Source organism: Chrysemys picta, chromosome 2 (assembly GCF_011386835.1).
Source record: "Chrysemys picta bellii isolate R12L10 chromosome 2, ASM1138683v2, whole genome shotgun sequence".
In the NCBI taxonomy this organism is placed as follows: Eukaryota; Metazoa; Chordata; order Testudines; family Emydidae; genus Chrysemys; species Chrysemys picta.
Genome location: NC_088792.1, coordinates 162187275 through 162204335, shown reverse-complemented (window position 1 = coordinate 162204335; position 17061 = coordinate 162187275). Strand labels below are relative to the sequence as shown.

Genomic DNA, 17061 nt, shown 5'->3' with positions numbered 1-17061 from the left:
CTGAAACGGTGGAAAGCCATTACCTCCATCTCAGAAGCCACAGGTCACTAGGGTTTAGCAAAAAGAACAGGAGTACTTGTGGCACCTTAGAGACTAACTAATTTATTAGAGCATAAGCTTTCATGGGCTACAGCTCACTTCTTCAGATGCATAGAGTAGAACACACAGACAGAAGATATTTATACATACAGAGAACATGAAAAGGTGGAAGTACGCATACCAATTGTAAGAAGCCAATCAATTGAGATGAGCTATCAGTAGCAGCAGAAGAAAAAACTTTGAAGTGATAATCGAGATGACTAGGGACCCAATGCCAAAAAACCTCCGCACCCCACTCTGGATCCCCTGGTGCCACTACAGCTAAGGGCTAAAATCCCATTGGCCTCATCATGAACAGCGGCAGACAAATAAATCCAGGCTGCCGCCCAGCCACGGCATAACCAAGTGGCACCCCCTGACCTCACCTCCCAGCCAGCTCCCCCCTTTGTTTTCACAGGCTCAGGGGCTCTTCCCTTCGCTGCGACATGCCCAGGGCGTTGTCTTGAGGCTCACGTCAAAGCAGGCTATTTTGGAGGCCTGAAAATTATTGTTCCAACACTTGCTTTTGTTAGAACAGGAAAAATAAAATCCCAGAGAGAGTGTGAAATGGCCAGTACGGCGCAGGCAGTAAGACCTCCCCGACACATCAGATACCTGGGGGGAGGGGAGGGCTCCCTGCGCCAGCAGAGAATTGGCATGCTGCTGTGAGGTTCCCAGTATTGCCAAAACAATCAGGAGATTGGCTGAAAAACCAGGAGATTTTTTTAAAACAATACAGATTGGGGGTTTATTTGCCTTCAGGATTCACCTTTTCCAGCTTTTTGCCACAACCAAGAAAGTCAGAAAGTTACTTTAAAAAAAAAAGAGAGAGAGAGAGAGAGAGAAAGAAAAGAAAGTTGAGATTCTCACGTAATCACCTGACTCCAGGGGATGGGGCTTTAAGAAAAGCAATCAAATATCTCAAAACTTGCGATCAAACAAGGACAGCAGGCAGCACTGGGTATCCAACCATGCTCAGAGCTCCGACAGAGGTCGTCCCGCTGGGAGGCTGCATGGCTCCATACTCGTGTGTGTCACTTTATGAACCATGCCAGGAAGCAGAGAGTGGAGCAGAGCATCCTGAGTCAGGACTCCTGGGTTCTTCTCCCGCAACAGACTTGCTGCGTGATCATGGGGAGATCACCTTACCGCTAGTGCTCAGTCCCCCTGCTCACAGTAAAGCCCTTGGACAGCCTGAGATGATGCTAAGGGCACAGTATTATGTGTTTCAGTCCCCTATGCTCTGACATTTGTCTGCCCTCCTAGACCCTGCCTGCATTATAAACAGAGCCATGGCTGAACACTGTCTTGTTCTCGCCTGTGCGGAAAACACAACCTCCGAGACGCCCATTGCCGCCCAACCAGTAACCAGCAGCTAAGAGGGGCCAAGGTGTTTTCCCGCCCCTGCAGCACTTGCCTACATCTTGTGCCTCCCGTTAAGGGAAAGGTGATCCAGATGTGCCCAATTTGGGGGAGGAAGGTGAACAGGTTTGATGTGGCAGGCAGGTTTACACCAGGCTCAGGCCTGGACGGCTCATTTGGACAGCTGCTCGTTCCTCAGGCGAAAGCAGTAACGTGTGGCACTGGGGCAGCTCCTAGAGCAAGAGGGTGGGGAAGGAGGAACCTAGACGGTCTCATCAACAGACCCTATAAAAACAGGATCAGTGGCCATGTCATTCATGCCCCCAGAAGGAGGAAGAATTGAAATGAAGGTGAGGAACAAGAACAAAACAAAGGAGAAGAGTAGGGGAGCAGGGGTGCAAATGGCCTAGAGCTTTCACCATGCCGACGGCTCTCAGGCCCCATGGCTCCCCCGAGCCGTCCCTCTCACACGCTGCTTTGCAGAGCACTCCCTGCAGAAAGCTCCGCACTGACACATGCCGACGCCTGGATCAGGCACACAACCCTCGGCAAACTCCCCAGTGCTGGGGAAGGACAAGTGGATGCTAATTCTTATTGCACAACAGGTTCTGTGCTTGGACCATGGGCCTCGTTCTCTGTCTTGCCTCCCACCCAGCCCCTATGGCCCATGCCGTGCTGCTCTCAGATTCCCTTCCCTGCTCCATCGCTGATTGGGACCAGCCAGCAAGCAGGCAGCCACCCCACCTGCCGCTGATTCTAAGACAACAGTCCTTGGTTTTGAGCACTGTGTTCAGAGGGGAGTGAAAAAACACTCACGTCTGCCTGTGTCAGGCCTTTGATGGCCTCGGGCACGCTTTCCTGTTTAACTGCCCACCTGTTTCAAAAAGCAAACCGCCTCCTGGTTCAGAGAGGAATAAAACCGTGTGCAGGAAAGTCCCAAGTGTGCGTAGGACTGAGGGATGCTTGCAGAGACATGCGGAGAGGGAGGAGATCTCTCTAGGAACGGACGGCGGCTAAGTGCTGTCTGAGCAGTTTGGCCTGGCTCGCGCTCCACCCCATCACTGACCTGTCCTGGGCACCTGAGGCTTGCCAGGCCTGGTTGGCAGCAACAGGTGTCCGGAGCGACCTATGGAGCCCCCTTGCTTGGCCTTAATGTCACTTTAATTTACTGCCTTTGCCACACAAACCTGGAGCACAAAGCGCCAGCTGCCAGCTCACATTTCAGGAGCCGGGACGGAGCCACAGCAGTTCTTGGGAGAGAGGGAGAAGAGCACCATGGCAAAGCCAGCTGCCCTCTGCAGCTGTCCCCGGAAGCTCCTAACAGGACGGAACCGAGGCAGGGCCAGGGTGGCTTAGGAATGGCCCTGGTGCAGCCGTTGCCAGAGGGATGAGGTCGTTAGTAAATTATGTGGGACACAGCAGTAAAATAAGGAACAGCCAATATTTTCAGCCAAAGTGGATCAAAGAAGAACTCACAGTGATGGGCAAGAAATCCACTAGCTACACGAGCCCTGAACTCAAGAGGTGCTAGAGGTCTATCGGGGTGCCGCTCGGTCTCTTACAGTGGGCTGCAGCAAGGCTTGTTATCAACCACGTGCTCCACAGCGCATCACCTTATGACCAAACGCCCCATGAAATGAACCTGCCGCTGCTTCCCCTTGGGAGGCTGATCCCCAGCCTGACACATCAACCCTTCCTCCCATCTCTACCAAGCTCCTGCATCCGAGATGCTCTTGCCCTAACCAGCCTGCATCCCACTTTGGGGCGAGCCACGCACAGGGACTGACAGCAAACGCAACATGACCCGCGCAGGGCGTAGCTCCATGAGCGAGGGAAGCAGCAGAGGCATTCGCTCAGTCGGATGGACAATGAACAAATGGACACAAAATGCTGCTGGAATGGGGCAAGCCAGCTCCCCTTTTCAATCCAACCCAGGGATTACGCACTAGATTACAGCTAAAGGGATTTCATTGACGGCTACAGAACAAATGATTCAGCCCTTTCCAGCAGCTGCTCCAGCACAAGTGCAGTGCCTGTGCATTAGGGGAGCAGGAATCCCCTTGCCACGCTCTGCAGCAGCCCTGTGCATTGCTGCAACAAGACCCAAGGTGGAAGAGCAGGTCGGAGCCCGATGGCTGAGCCTGCCCCGAGCTGAGCCACTAGGAATTGCACTGGCTGCTGCCGGGAACCTAAGATGTAAACAAGCAAAGGCACTTGGGGAGTCACCTTGGGAATATCAATATAATCCTCCCTGCACTGAAGGAAACAAGCTTCATTAGCTGCTTGTCCTCTCCCACTTCTCCGGAGCCGTGTGTGAACACCAACTGGCACTGCGCTGGAGGAGAAATGCCCTTCACATCAGCACCCAGGAGAGCCTACTGCTGGTGAGAAGAGGAGCTCCCCTGGACCCCGCCACAACTGGTTGAGCTGGACGTAGAGGTTCTCCCGCTCCAGGCCTCACACTGGCCCTTTGTCCGGGGTGAGCAGCATGCCGGGAGACTGGCCTTCCAGCAGAGAGAGCACAGGCAGGCCCTCCTCCTCGCCTGGACCACGCCCCAAGGGGCAGCTGATGATTTGCTGCCCCAGCCTCCTCCCAGTGTTCATATCACAGAAGCCAAATACCTGGCACCTTGGCTCACCAGAGCTGGAACGGATCAGTCAGCTGAGAGTCTCTGGGGGAGGTGGCCAGGTTGATGTACTGTGCAGAGAGAGGGGGGCTGTCCTGCCCCCTCTAACACACTAACTGAGGCCTGTGCAGTGGTTTGGTTTCTGACACCGCTCATTTTCAGCCCCTGTTCAGGTGCCAGCACCCACTGATGGACCCAGCAGCAGCAAAAGCCCCTGTAGCCAGGGCCGGCTCCAGGGTTTTGGCCGCCCCAAGTAGCCAAACAAACAAACAAAAAAAAGCCCCAATCGCGATCTGCGGCGGCAATTCGGCGGGAGGTCCTTCGCTCCGAGCAGCAGTGAGGGACCGTCCACCGAATTACCACCAAAGAGCTGGACGTGCCGCCTCTCTCCGGAGTGGCCGCCCCAAGCACCTGCTTGGTAAACTGGTGCCTGGAGCCGGCCCTGCCAGTAGCTCAACCTGGTCCTTTCTGGTGTTGTGGCATTATGATATTTTCAGTCTTATTATCTATCCCTTTCCTAGTGGTTTTTAATGTAAATTTAGCTTTTCTGACTGCTGCTGCTGCGCATTGAGTGGATGTTTTCAGAGAACTATCTGGGTTGACCCCAAAATCTCTTGTGAGTGATAACAGCTAATTTAGACCCCAACATTTTGTACATATAGTTGGGATTACGTTTGCCAATGTGCATTACTTTGCATTTATCAACATTGAATTTCCTCTGCCATTTTGTTGCCCAGTCACCCAGTTTTGTGAGATCCCTTTGGAACTCTTCGCAGTCAGCTGTGGACTTAATTATCTTCAGTAATTTTGTATTGTCTGCAAACTTTGCCTACTCAGTGTTCACCCCTTTTTCCAGATCACTTATGAATATGTTGAACAGCACAAGTCCCAGTACAGATCCCTGGGGGATCCCACTATTTACCTCTCTCTACTGTGAAAACTGATAATTATTCCTACCCTTTGTTCCCTGTCTTTTAACCAGTTCCTGATCCATTAGAGGTCCTTCCCTTTTATCCTATCACTGCTTACTTTGCTTAAGAGCCTTTGGTGAGGACCTTGTCAAAGGCCTTCCGAAAGTCCAAGTACACTATGCACACTGGGTCACCCTTGGCCACATGTTATTTGACCCACTCAAAGAAGTCTAATAGATTGGTGAGGCATGATTTCCCTTTATAAGAGGCACGTTGACTCTTCCCCAAAATATTGTGTACATCTATGTGTCTAATAATTCTGTTATTTACTATAGTTTCAACCAATTTTCCCAGTACTGAAACAGCCTGTAATTGCCAGGATCACCTCTGGAGCACATTTAAAAATTGTCATTACATTAGCTATCTGCCAGTCATCTGGTACAGAGGTGGTTCAGCTATATTCACCTCTTGGACGGATCCTGTGTGTCACTTTGGATTAAATCAAGAATTCTCTCTCCCCTTGTGGGTTCCAGGACTAGCTGCTGCAAGAAGCAGTCATTAATGGTGTCTAGAAATTTTATCTCTGCATCCTGTCCTGAAGTTACATGTTCCCAGTCAACACAGAGATAGCTGAAATCTCCCATTATTGTTGAGTTTTCTGTTTTTGTAGCCTCTCTGATCTCCCTGAGAATTTCACAATCACAGTTACCATCCTGGTCAGGTGATCAATAGTATATTCCTACGGCTACACTCTTATTGTTCAGGCATGGAATTTCTGTCTGTAGAAATTCGATGGTACTGTGTGAGTCATTTAAGATTTTTATTGTATTTGACTCTATGCTTTCTTTCCCATATAGTGCGACTTACTCTGTCATTCCCGTATATTTTGTACCCTGGTATTATCGTGTCCCATTGATATTCATCGTTCCACCAACTGTCTGCTATATCTATAGCCTCATTTAATACCAGGCACTCAAGGTCACCCATGTTAGTATTTAGACTTCTAGCATTCGTACATAAGCACTTATGATATTTGTCAATATTTAGTTGTTTACCTTCATGTGATGCAATTGAATAGAACTCTTTTTCATCTAACTTCTTTCTCTTTAGTTCCTATCTGTACTTTATCAACGTCCATCCTCCCCTCTTTACTAGGATACGGAGTATCCCTGTTAATAAATCCTCCCCTAAGGGATGTCTCTGTCTGAACCCCATGCTCCTCTGCACCTCTCTGCTTTTCCCCAGCCCTCAGCAGTGGAGGAGGAACTTGAACCCACATCTCCCAAGTGCTAGGCTAACGTCCTAAGCACTGGACCATCCTTCTTCAGATTCTCTAGTGACAGACCACTGTACGGTCTGTAATCATACTATGGGTCTCTCTGCGTCTCAGCCTGTCTCCGGTTCATTGACTCCTCACCGCGCTGGCAAGCCTGCCAACCAGAGGGCAGTTAGTGCTAGCTGTGGTGGCATTTTTGCTCATCCTCTGGGAGACGAGATGAGACCCACCGAAGTGGTTTCACACAGGCACAAAGGAGCCATCGGGCGGGAACAGCTTGCAGTCACTACCAGCTTGGGCCAGACTCAAACCAGAAAAACTAGGCAGGGAAATGATTCTCTGGGCACTTCTGTGCAGGGGAACTCTGTGCGGCACTAGCATGAGCCTAACAGCTTGCACTCAAACACATTGGCGAGCGGTTACGTGTCCCGGAGATCAGAGCCGCTCAGCAACTCCATCTCGAGCAGAAGGTCTCTGCTATACAGGGGACGACATGATGACTGTGAGAGGACCCACTGAGGTTCATCTCAGAGAGGGGTCACGGTAGTTGCTGGCCAAGGCATTTCCTAACAAAATGGAAGCTTGTTCAAATACACGTACAGTACCCCTCCTCCAAAGACCAGCCTTCCTCACACCCACCTCAAAGGGGCCTAATAACTTTGGCCTGCTCCACAGACGTGTCCTCTTTACACCTTGGGCAGGCACTGGAGGTAGAGGCGGAAGCCGGCAGAATGAGCCCTCACGTCCACACGTGCTCTATCGTGCAATCTTCTTAGTTCCAGTTCCCTAGCCTGGCCATGATTAAATCAACGTGCGAGCCGCCAGAGTCTCTCTGCCTTTGGGAGACGATTTTTTCAAAGAGAAGAAGGGGAGAGAAGGTGGAAAAAAGCTGCCACAACTGCAGCCCAATAAATAACAAATAAGAGGCTGAAAAGGGTTTCAGAAAGAAACCATCTGCGAGGCCCAGGATAAACAGGACTCAGCGAGGGTAGTTCAAGTAGAACTGGAAATTGGTCATAAGTCGAAACCCTATATTCCCCCAGACAATATGCAATTTTGGTGCAATCAAGTTGTGCGCAGAAATGAGGCCTGCTCTAGAATTCCACATCTGGAAGAGGTTTGGACTCCTGCGTGTGTAACAGCAGGGTTGGCTGTGGCCTAACATGGCTATCTGTGTCTTGTTAAGAATACAGTACTTTTTCCATTAGGCTATTAGCACAGAGGTCATTCCGAGGGGGTGGGAATTAAAACCTTATTAATACAGGTCTGAAAGGGCCCCGTCACCTCACAGTGCCTTTGGACGAACATCAGAAGTGGCATGAGAGGCAGAACTGCGTTCTTTCTTCACCCACATCCCCCAGATGGGGCGATGCGAGGCCAGACTAAGCAGAACCCCACGTAAGGGTGTGCTGGACTTTATACCAGAGCAGCGGCATTCACGCCATAAACTACAGTTGCAAAAGAGGTACCATTAGAAGCCCAGTTTTTGATACACAAATATCAATCAAGTCTGGTTGCTCATGCCTGTGGCTGAGGTAGAAGGTTGAGGGCTCCTGGATGATCTCACTCACAAAACCCTCAAAGAGTCTGCTCATGCATCCGTACCAGAAAGGGCAGGGAGGAGAGAGAGAAACTCTGCTTCACTGGGCTCACCTGCTTGGAATCTAATGCACAGGAGTCAAATTGTGAAATCAGATTTTTATTTCCAAAGTTATCGACATTTGCAATAGTAACGTGGGCATGGACCATCCTGAGCAGACAAGCGGTTTCCCTAGAGAAGTTCTGGGAAACCCACCACTTGGGCCATTTCAAATAAGTGACCCATGCAGGAAGAATGCATTTTAGGGAACCCTCCAGCCCTGTCCCTAAGGAAAGGAAAACAGTCTGGCAAGCTTAGGGTGTTTCTTCCATTACTAATCCACATGGCTGCAGCTTGGATAATGGCTCTTTGTGCCAACCAGAGTAGCTGTAAAAACCCCAAAACAAGCCACAGACCAGCTCACATGGCACATATAAACATGTATGTGTGCACCAATACATGCATGTATGCAAGGGCAGGTGAGAGACATACATAAACAAGTGCAAACTGGAAGCCTTTGTTCAGGCTGCACTAGGATATTAGCGGCCTAATACCCCTTCCCCCTTTGCACACTTCCCCCAGCATGTGAGCGTGCCTGCCCTTGGGTCGTGGGCGCTGGAGAAGAGCATTAGCAGAGGCAGGTTTCTAATGGCTGCACGCTGAAGAAATTGCTTTTTGTGCAATAACAAAGCACAAAAGCTCTAACCAGAGCCAACAACATCCCATACCTGCAGCTGTTCCATTTCCTTAGAAATTGACTCCAGGTGACAGCGTTGCTTTGGCAAGAGGACGGAGCCAAGCCATGCAGAATGTCGTGCTAAGACAGCTGTGGCTATTTAAAACTTGACCCTGCAAGATACTGAGCAACGTCGACTTCCACAGCCTTCAATGGGACTGGAGGGTGCTGGGCACCTTGCAGGCTCAAGTCCTTAGCCATGCGGCTCCCCTGGAGTTGCAATGGTCTGCGTGGAGCCTCCTGGGCACAACGTGAGGACTTCAATCAAATGGCAGAGCAGACAATCCCCAGCACTCAGCATCCCCGGTTCATCAGGCCTCTTCCTTTGCCAGAGACACTCCACCACATGGAGTTAATTTCTGTAGTTAAACATCTGCTGCCATTTCACTGCTTCTATCTATCTGCGTAGCACCGATCCCCATGGGGGGGGGAGGCTGGATGAAGAGAAAACGAGCTGTACTTTCTCTAAACAGAAGGCTTTCCATGAGCATCAGCCATGCATTATAGACACGGCAGGAAAACACAAAACATGGATTCATCCACATCACTCATGCCACTATGGAAAGAGGCTGCCTAGGCTGGGGTTTAATCCATGGAGGTCAACCCTCCAACACCTGATGGAAGGCTTTAGAGGTGGCTCTGCCTCTGTGCCTGGTTCTCTCTAACCCTGGTTTCTATTACTGGACACATTCACATGGAACCAGGATTTTGGATGCACTGGCTCTTATCCGCCACTGCTGCTTATTCCCCCCTGGCTGCGGCGGGGAGAGCTGTGATACCAGCGAGGAGTCTCACTTGAGGAGTGAATAAGCAGCCGCGACTGCTGAGACTCTGAAGCCACAAAGATCTTGGCTCCGTCAAACACCCCTAGCGGTTAAAAAGAAAAAAAGAGGGAGAAACTCAAAACACAAACCATCGGGGCTCTTACAACATCACAGGCCGTGTTCTGCCTGCGGGTCATGCACAGGCATGGGTGCTCCCCACTCTGGCTGCAGCTCAAACACGCTGGTCTCCCCCAACGTCCGCAGGCAGGCAGAACGGCAGAGGAGCGATGCATGGTGGGGCAGGGAGCGTGCTCCATGTGTTTTAGCACGTACCACCCTGGCCAGGGCCCATGCACCCCTGTGCCATACTGGTTACATCACTTTCTGGCAGGAATAACTTGCTTGGGCACAGAAGCTAGCCAGAATTAGGGCTGGTCGTTCAGGCCTAACGTGTCCCTGTATTCTGGCCAGACCTGAAGACGACCAGAATTAGGGTCCTACTTTTAAGTGCCAAGTGTTATTGTTATTGTTCTAAACAAAATGTACCCAAACATTTCCCACGAAGAATCAGCTGCTCTACAACTTTATCTAAAGCGTCTCTCCTGGGGAGTTACTCAGGAGCTTTGCCCACAGATCTTCCACTGTCAGATCCTTCAGAATGGGTCTGAAGTGCAACAATTTTTTCAGCAGTGCCACTCATTGAGAAATAGACATTAGTCACGTTGCTTAATGCAGCACTGGAAGGCGTTCAGATAGAACAGCGATGAGAGCGGCGTGAGTACCTACAGAGAATGGAACGGATGCCCTGTGACTCTCCAGGGCCAACTGCCGCTTTCCTACTTTAAATCCAACGGAAGACCAAGCCACTACGCCCTCGTAATCTAAACGGGCCGCTCATCAACTAGAAGCCTCTGGTTTTGATTTTTCCATCTGGAAAAGGTTTAGAATAAATCACGTTTAGTGTTGGACACTAAAGTCTGGGGTCACTGAATATTTGTAGCTTTCTGCCTGTGTTTGTCAGTTTCATGTCAGGTTTGAGTGGTGCCCCTTAATGTTCATTGTATGGTCCATCAGGCTTTGCTACTTTGCATTGCGTATTGTCCTATATGACCCTATCAGCAAATAAGCTTCTCCCTCCAAGAGCCAAATTACTGAAAATTAGTAATACCTAGCAATGTTAACTCAGTGAAAGACAGACTTCAAAATGCCCTTTCTGCTTTCACCATCCCCGCCACTCAGTGCAGTTTGGTTCTTTCCTCCTATACAGCATTGCAGCAGCAGCTAATAAAGTCCTTTAGCCACACATCCAAGTCCCAGTTCAGCAAAGCATCAAAGCATGTGCTTGTGTGTTTTGCTGAATAAGGCTGGACTACTGAATCAGGGCCCCAGTGCACATTTGGAAGAGGCAGGGATGTAAACTGAATAAGTATAAAAATAAAAAACAGTTTTCTCTGGGAAGTGAGAAAAGTGATCAGTTGTCTTAACAGAATTTCTGAGTTATGTATGGTGATAATTAAAGGAGAGAGTGGATTACATATGGCAGGTATCACTGTTAATTATGAAAATCACGGGTTTTATTGTTTTGGGACTATTTACAGTGGCATTATCGTAGTTACATCTTTAGTGTTGTCTTTGTGGGAAGATTTTCACATTGCCAAAATAGGTTATTCTATGTGTACACACGCGCAGGCACACCCACTGGCCAAGATTTCCAAAAAGGACTAGAGAATCTGGATGCTTCATTTTTCAGGGACCCAGCTTGAGATCTCTGAAAGGGACCTGGTTTTCAGAAAGCCCTGAACCCCCACACTCTGAGAATCAGACCCTTTTAAAGCGATACAAGCTGGGCACATGAAATCACTACTTGCTTTTGAAAATCTCAGCCAAGATGTCAAGTATGCTAGCGCACAGGCCAAAACATGGCCGGGGGGATAAAATGCACTTTGTCAACAGAACCCCAAATGGGTCAGGTGCCAGAGCGCAGTAGGCTTGCTTGCTAGAGTAACCCCATCCTTTCTGAACTCAAATGATCCGCACAGCCACTGCAGGCACATGTCAAGGCTTTAAAAACAACATCCCTTCTTTTGTAATTAAAAAACAACCAAACTGATAAGCACACCACCATAAATACTAGCAGCCTTAACAAAAATGTGTGCAAGTGTAAATCCAAACCAGAGTTAAACACAGAACAAGAACACGCTTGGCTTTTTAAAAATGGCTCCACTGCCTATGTGCTGGAGCTCAGAAAACAGGCCCCAGTCCTACAGACACTTACGCAAGTGCTTGACTTTATGCACTGCAAATAGTCCCGTTTACTTCAATAGGACAATTCACAAAGCATAAAATGAAGCACACACCTAAGTCTTTGCAGGATCAGGGACTCAATGCATATGCTTAACATCACACCCGGTGAGCAGTCCCAGTGAACCCTGCTTACTGCCTGTATGGCTAAGCAAGTGCAAAAGCCTTTGCAGGATCGGGCTCTAGATGAGCGTAAAGTATTATTAACATTGTCTCAAATGACAAAGTGGGGTTCCGAGGACTTTTAAGACAAGTTTCAACTGTGAGACCTCTTCTGTGCATACAAGCCACTGAAAATCAAGTGTTAGGCTGAAAAGACAGATGGAACTTTTAAAACTTTCCCTACTTTACATTGCCAGATCAAACTGAGGGGAGGGGAGCTATTTTAAGAAACCTGCGCTTTATTATTTCCAGTGGAAACAGTTGTTTTCAAACAAAAGCTCTCTGTGTAAAGCCCCAGATGTTGCCAAAGGAAAAGGTGGAAATGAAACCGACTATAAACCAAAGGGAAACTGATTTCACTGATTTTCAGGCCAGGCCTGCACTAGGAACTTTTGCCAATAAAGCCGAGTAGGAAACAGGACCCATCCTGATTCAAGGCTCACTGAAATCAATGGGCCTCTTTCCACTAGCTTCAGTGGACTCTGGATCAGGCCCACAAAGAGAATTTTTTTACAGTCGTGACCTTGCCTATCTAGCCACTTCCATTTTTCCAGTCTTCTTAAAGACTCTGACCTGATACGAACAGGGCTGAGAATGGACAGACCTTATTCTGGTGAGTGGTGCTAACGAAGTCAGTGGAACTATTGGCCTGAGCACAGGCTGCAAGACTGGGCCCCACGAGCGCACCAAGAGTGGCACACTTGGAAGTCACCAAGACCAAGACGCAGTTGGAGCCTGAGTTGCTGCCCGTGGGTTTTCTTCCTGCCTGATGCCTTCTTCCATGTCACAGATGTTCTAGGAACAGCCCCCCACGCCCCGGCTATGCTTAGGCATATTTCCCACTGGTGCACACTCCGCCAATGGGCGCACTCAGACCCCATGGTGGCTAGAACGCTGACAGCACCTTGCCCTCACCAGCTCCCACTGTCACCCCCTGGGCACAGCTGCGACGATGGGAGAGCCTAGGAAATCACGTCTACTACTGTACAGACAAGGTCTGTGTGTGCAAGGCTCCCATGCACAGCCTCCTCGATTCACCTCACCTCCAGCGCAAGTGGGCCCTGGTCCCGCAACCGAAGTCATCATCATCCCAATCACGTGCCTGAATTCTCAGCCCCCCCTCCTCCCTCGCTGTCCCCCCCAGGCAGGGGCCTGGCCCGGTCATTATGTGGTTTGGAAGCGGCGCCTGCTTACAGCCCTCAACAAACAAACAACACTTCCCACCGTCCCCTCTGGCCAGGGAGCACTGGGCCCTGGATTCCAACAGCCCATGGAGTTTGCACACAGGGAAAGCGTCTGGCCTAAGGGAAGCGAAGTGACTGGAGGAAAAAAGGGAGCTGTATGTGAGAGTGGTGGGGGGGGAAAGCGAAGGGGCTGGCAGAAGGAGAACTTTGGCGTTGTTAGGAGCAGTCACTGGGAGGCACTGGGTGAGGTGTTGGGGGAATGCAGAGAGAGGCACGGGGTAGGCAGGGAAGTCATTCTGGGTGTGTATAGGCAGGTAGGGGGAATCAGGATAGGTGCTGGGGGCAGGCAGGAGAGATCAGTGGTTGTTAGGGCAGTAGTTCTCAAACTTTTGTACTGGGACCCCTTTCACATAGAAAACCTCTGAGTGCGACCCCCCCTTATAAATTCAAAACACTTTTTAATATATTTAACACCATTATAAATGCTGGATGCAAAGCGGGGTTTAAGGTGGAGGCTGAAAACTCACGACCCCTCATGTAATAACCTCATGACCCCCTGAGGGGTCCTGACCCCCAGTTTGAGAACCCCTGTGTTAGGGGGATGGTGGGTGCTGGGGGGCAGGTAGAGAGGGGCACACTGGATGTGGGGTTGGCAGGGGGAGTCCTTCTGGATGCATAGGTATGGGGGGGGATCATGCTGGGGGCAGGCAGGGGGAGTCCACAGCTCTTAGGGATACGGACGGTGCGTGCTGGAGGGACCAGATGGGTGCTGGGGGGACCAGATGGAGGGCAGTGGGTGCTGGACCAGGCAGCGGGAACCAGGGGCTGTTAGGGGGACGGACGGTGGGTACTGGACCAGACACTGGGAACCAGGTGCTGTTGGGTGCCGTGAGGGGGTCCCGGCAGCCGGGACTCGGCGCTGTCGCCGCCCGCCCGCAGCGCTCCCGCGCTCGCTACTCACAGGGTGACCGTGGTGTTGGGCAGCAGGCGGGGGTCGGGCGGCTCCGGCAGCTCCTGGTCGCTGCAGATCACCTTCCTGCGGGCCGCGCCGGGCAGGCCCGGCCCCTTGGGCCGTTCCCCCACGCACTTGCAGCTGGGGATCTGCGCGGGGCAGCTGCGGGCGCCCCCCGCGCACAGCCAGGCGGCCAGGCAGAGCAGCCCGGCCGCGCAGCGCATCCTGCGGGGCGGCCCCGAGCCCATCAGCCCATCCTCGCCGGGCGCCCCCGAGCCACAAGACGCCGCCCCCGGCCGGGGTTCCGCTGGAGGAAGGGCCCTGGGCGCACAGGGGTGCGGGCCCCCTAGAGCCAGGTCCCGGGCGCAGCCATGTGCAGTGTCCCGGCTCCTTCCCAGGGGTGCTCCGCCCTCACGCCCCCCCGGAGCCGCCCCGGCGCCTGGCTGCCCCCTGCGACTGCCCGGTGCCCTGCGCAGCCCGCGGCATGGTTGGGGGGTCTCTGGCTCCGCGGCTGCCGGCGGGGAAGTGTCCGGCTGTTGCGCTCGGGATGGGACCTAGCGGTTTCTGCGGCTGCCGCTCGGGTCCCTCCCCTGCTCCGCCAGGCCCGGCTGCGGGGCCCTAGCGCCTCCCTGCTTCGGGCGCGCCCAGCCCGGCCCCTACTCGCCTGCCCCCCCACTTCAGCCCACCGAGCTCCGTGAGCTCCCCCCGAGCCCCTGGGCTCTGCCCTCACCCCTAAGTCCCGTGCGCGCCCCCTCCAAACCTCCGGGGTTCCTGCGCTCCCCATTGCGCCCAGCGCTCCCCGACTACGTGCACCCCTGCCACATCTCGGGCCCCTTGCGCGTACTGCCCCCGCGGTACCCGCCCTCCCAGGGCTCTTCCCCGGAGTCCCCGACGTCCCCCCTAACCCCCCACCAGCCTCACTGAGCTGCGAGGGGCCTGCTGAAGGTTCCCACCCTGAGCGCCTGGAGGGAGCGGGAACCTTCCCCACACACCCTGTGCTCCTGGAGGACGCAGCCCTTGGGCGGTGTGTAAGCCCCCCAGCCAGACCTGCCCCCACTCTGAGTCCAAACCCAGGAGTGGGTGGGCAGTGTGTTAATAGCACTCTGGCTCCCTCACCCCAGGAGCACTGTCACCCTCACCCCTGCCTTGACTGCTGGGGCTGGGTCAGAGCTGGAGTCAGGAGGACAGTTTCCCCTTGGAGGAGACATTCTGTATCTGCAAAGTTTGGGGAGGGCAGCATCTGCTCCTGTATAGCAACCTTCGGGCCAGTTTGTCCATTCTGTAGCATTTGCTGTAGGCCACTGTTGGAGCCTGGATATCAGATGAACCACATCCTGGCACAGCATCTGGCAGGTTACCACCTAGCAAGGTGGAGAGCCCATCCATCTGCCCAGGAGACAGAAGAACTGAGTCAATGGGCCACAAGTCAGTGACAGTGCAGCCTTCCAGGACGCTGGTGTAGCCATGGGTTGAGCTGAAGATGAATGATGTAGTGTGTGATAGGGCCTGTAGCGTGAAGGAGGCATTGGTGGCACCAAAGATTCAGGCAATCCCTCTTATTGGGCTATTGCACCATCTTGGGGAGTCTGACAACCACTACTCCCTCTTCCATTCCAACCAGCTCAAGTCCTGTAACACAGCCATTCCCACACCCTTCTGCCTGGCTTAGCACTCAGCCCCACATGTCTTATCCAGCAGGGTCCCTTTTCCTGCTTCACTCCCATTTTCCTCCTCAGGCCTGTTTTCCAGTTGCATGCCCATGTGGCTGAGAGGTGGCTGGAGAGCTTCTGACATGCTCAACACCTTGCAAATCAGATCACTTGTCTAAGTGTCTATAGCCAGACTGAGATGTTTAAGTGTAGGCAGCGAAGCCACAGTGCCCATAATCTGTGTGAATGTCCTGTTGCTATTCTTCACAGGTACTACAGTAGAGCCTGCGAGGCCCAGTACCCCATTGTGGTAGGTGCTGTACAAACATGGCACAAAAGTGATGGTACATGTGGACTGAAGGCAGTATAGTGAAGGGTACCACGTGCTGGGAAATAAGAACTGAAAGGCATTTCCGCAGTTCACTTCATGGTTAGCCCCTCTTGGCCTCCATACTGCATTCTTTCAAGCTTCTATTTGCTTCAATGGTTTTCATGCTAACTTCAATATTGTTCATCCTGGCCCGGCACCCTGTGTCCCACTGGTGGAGGCTGGCTTGGTGTTTCCCCCTCATCTCCCAGTACAGGGGGCGTATGCTTTCTGCAGCCATAGCCCACTGGTGTTTCAAATAAAAAGGGATCAAAAGAGGGCAATGAACTCTCGAAGAGCCCCAACATGAGAGAGGAGGGAGTCAGGGCTGGGGAAAGAGGTCTCTGCAACTATGACTTCTCTCAGGGCCCATTAATCCCTCCTGAAGGAGAAAGAAATTTTATTCCTTCCTTTCCTTACACAGATCCCTGCTGTGGGCTGTTTGAAGAGCGGCTCACTGCCGGGGTGGGGTAGGGGAGTGGAACTCACAGCAGCACAAAGGCCCAAGCTGCTTGCATAGGCATTTTCATTTTGGGGGCACAGGCAGGTGGGTTTTTAGCATAGCTCTTTAGATGCATAACCCCAGCTGGCAGTGTGTGTTTCAGATGATCAGGAATGGCAAGAAGCCAATGGAGCAGGCAGAAGGACCCAGAAAGCACTCAGCACCTTTCAGCATTGGCCCCCTAACCACTCTTAGTCTCCTCATCTGTAAAATGGCAATATTGACCTACCTCACTGGGGACAGTCATTCTAAATTAATAGCAGCAAAGTGCATTGAACTCCTCGGGTAGCAGGAGCTAGGTAAATGTAGTGTTACTATAATGAACCTGCTACTGCGAAACTGGAACAGAATGCAAGCACAGCTAAACGCACTGAAAGGAGCAAAGTACAGCTGCAGTGCCCCAGCCCGTCAAGAGACATTGCTCCAGGGAGGCAGAGCTGGGAGAGGGAATGATTGCTGTAGAACCAGGTTTCATAGTGAACCCACCTCTTTAACAGGAGATGCGGCAAGGGGCCCCCAAGCCTTTCTTGTCTGCTTTCAGCACCTAGCCCAGTGCTAATGAACTCTAGCACTAGAGACCAGCAAGGTCTGGCCAGTTATACCCTCCTTGG

At 52.0% G+C, this 17061-nt stretch overlaps 1 protein-coding gene across 2 annotated transcripts in view; it reads right to left on the bottom strand.

The window, feature by feature from the left end:
• The window catches only part of ADGRA2 (adhesion G protein-coupled receptor A2), a 110806-nt gene extending 96280 nt beyond the window's left edge, over positions 1-14526 (bottom strand). The window contains exon 1 of one of the 2 annotated variants that reach the window (XM_042840360.2): positions 13942-14526. In XM_042840360.2, coding sequence (XP_042696294.2) covers positions 13942-14180 — 239 coding nt within the window. In that variant the 5' untranslated portion in view covers positions 14181-14526. The remainder of the gene's footprint in view (positions 1-13941) is intronic. The other variant, XM_005286566.4, reaches the window with a different exon arrangement.
• Between the last annotated feature and the right edge of the window lie 2535 nt (positions 14527-17061).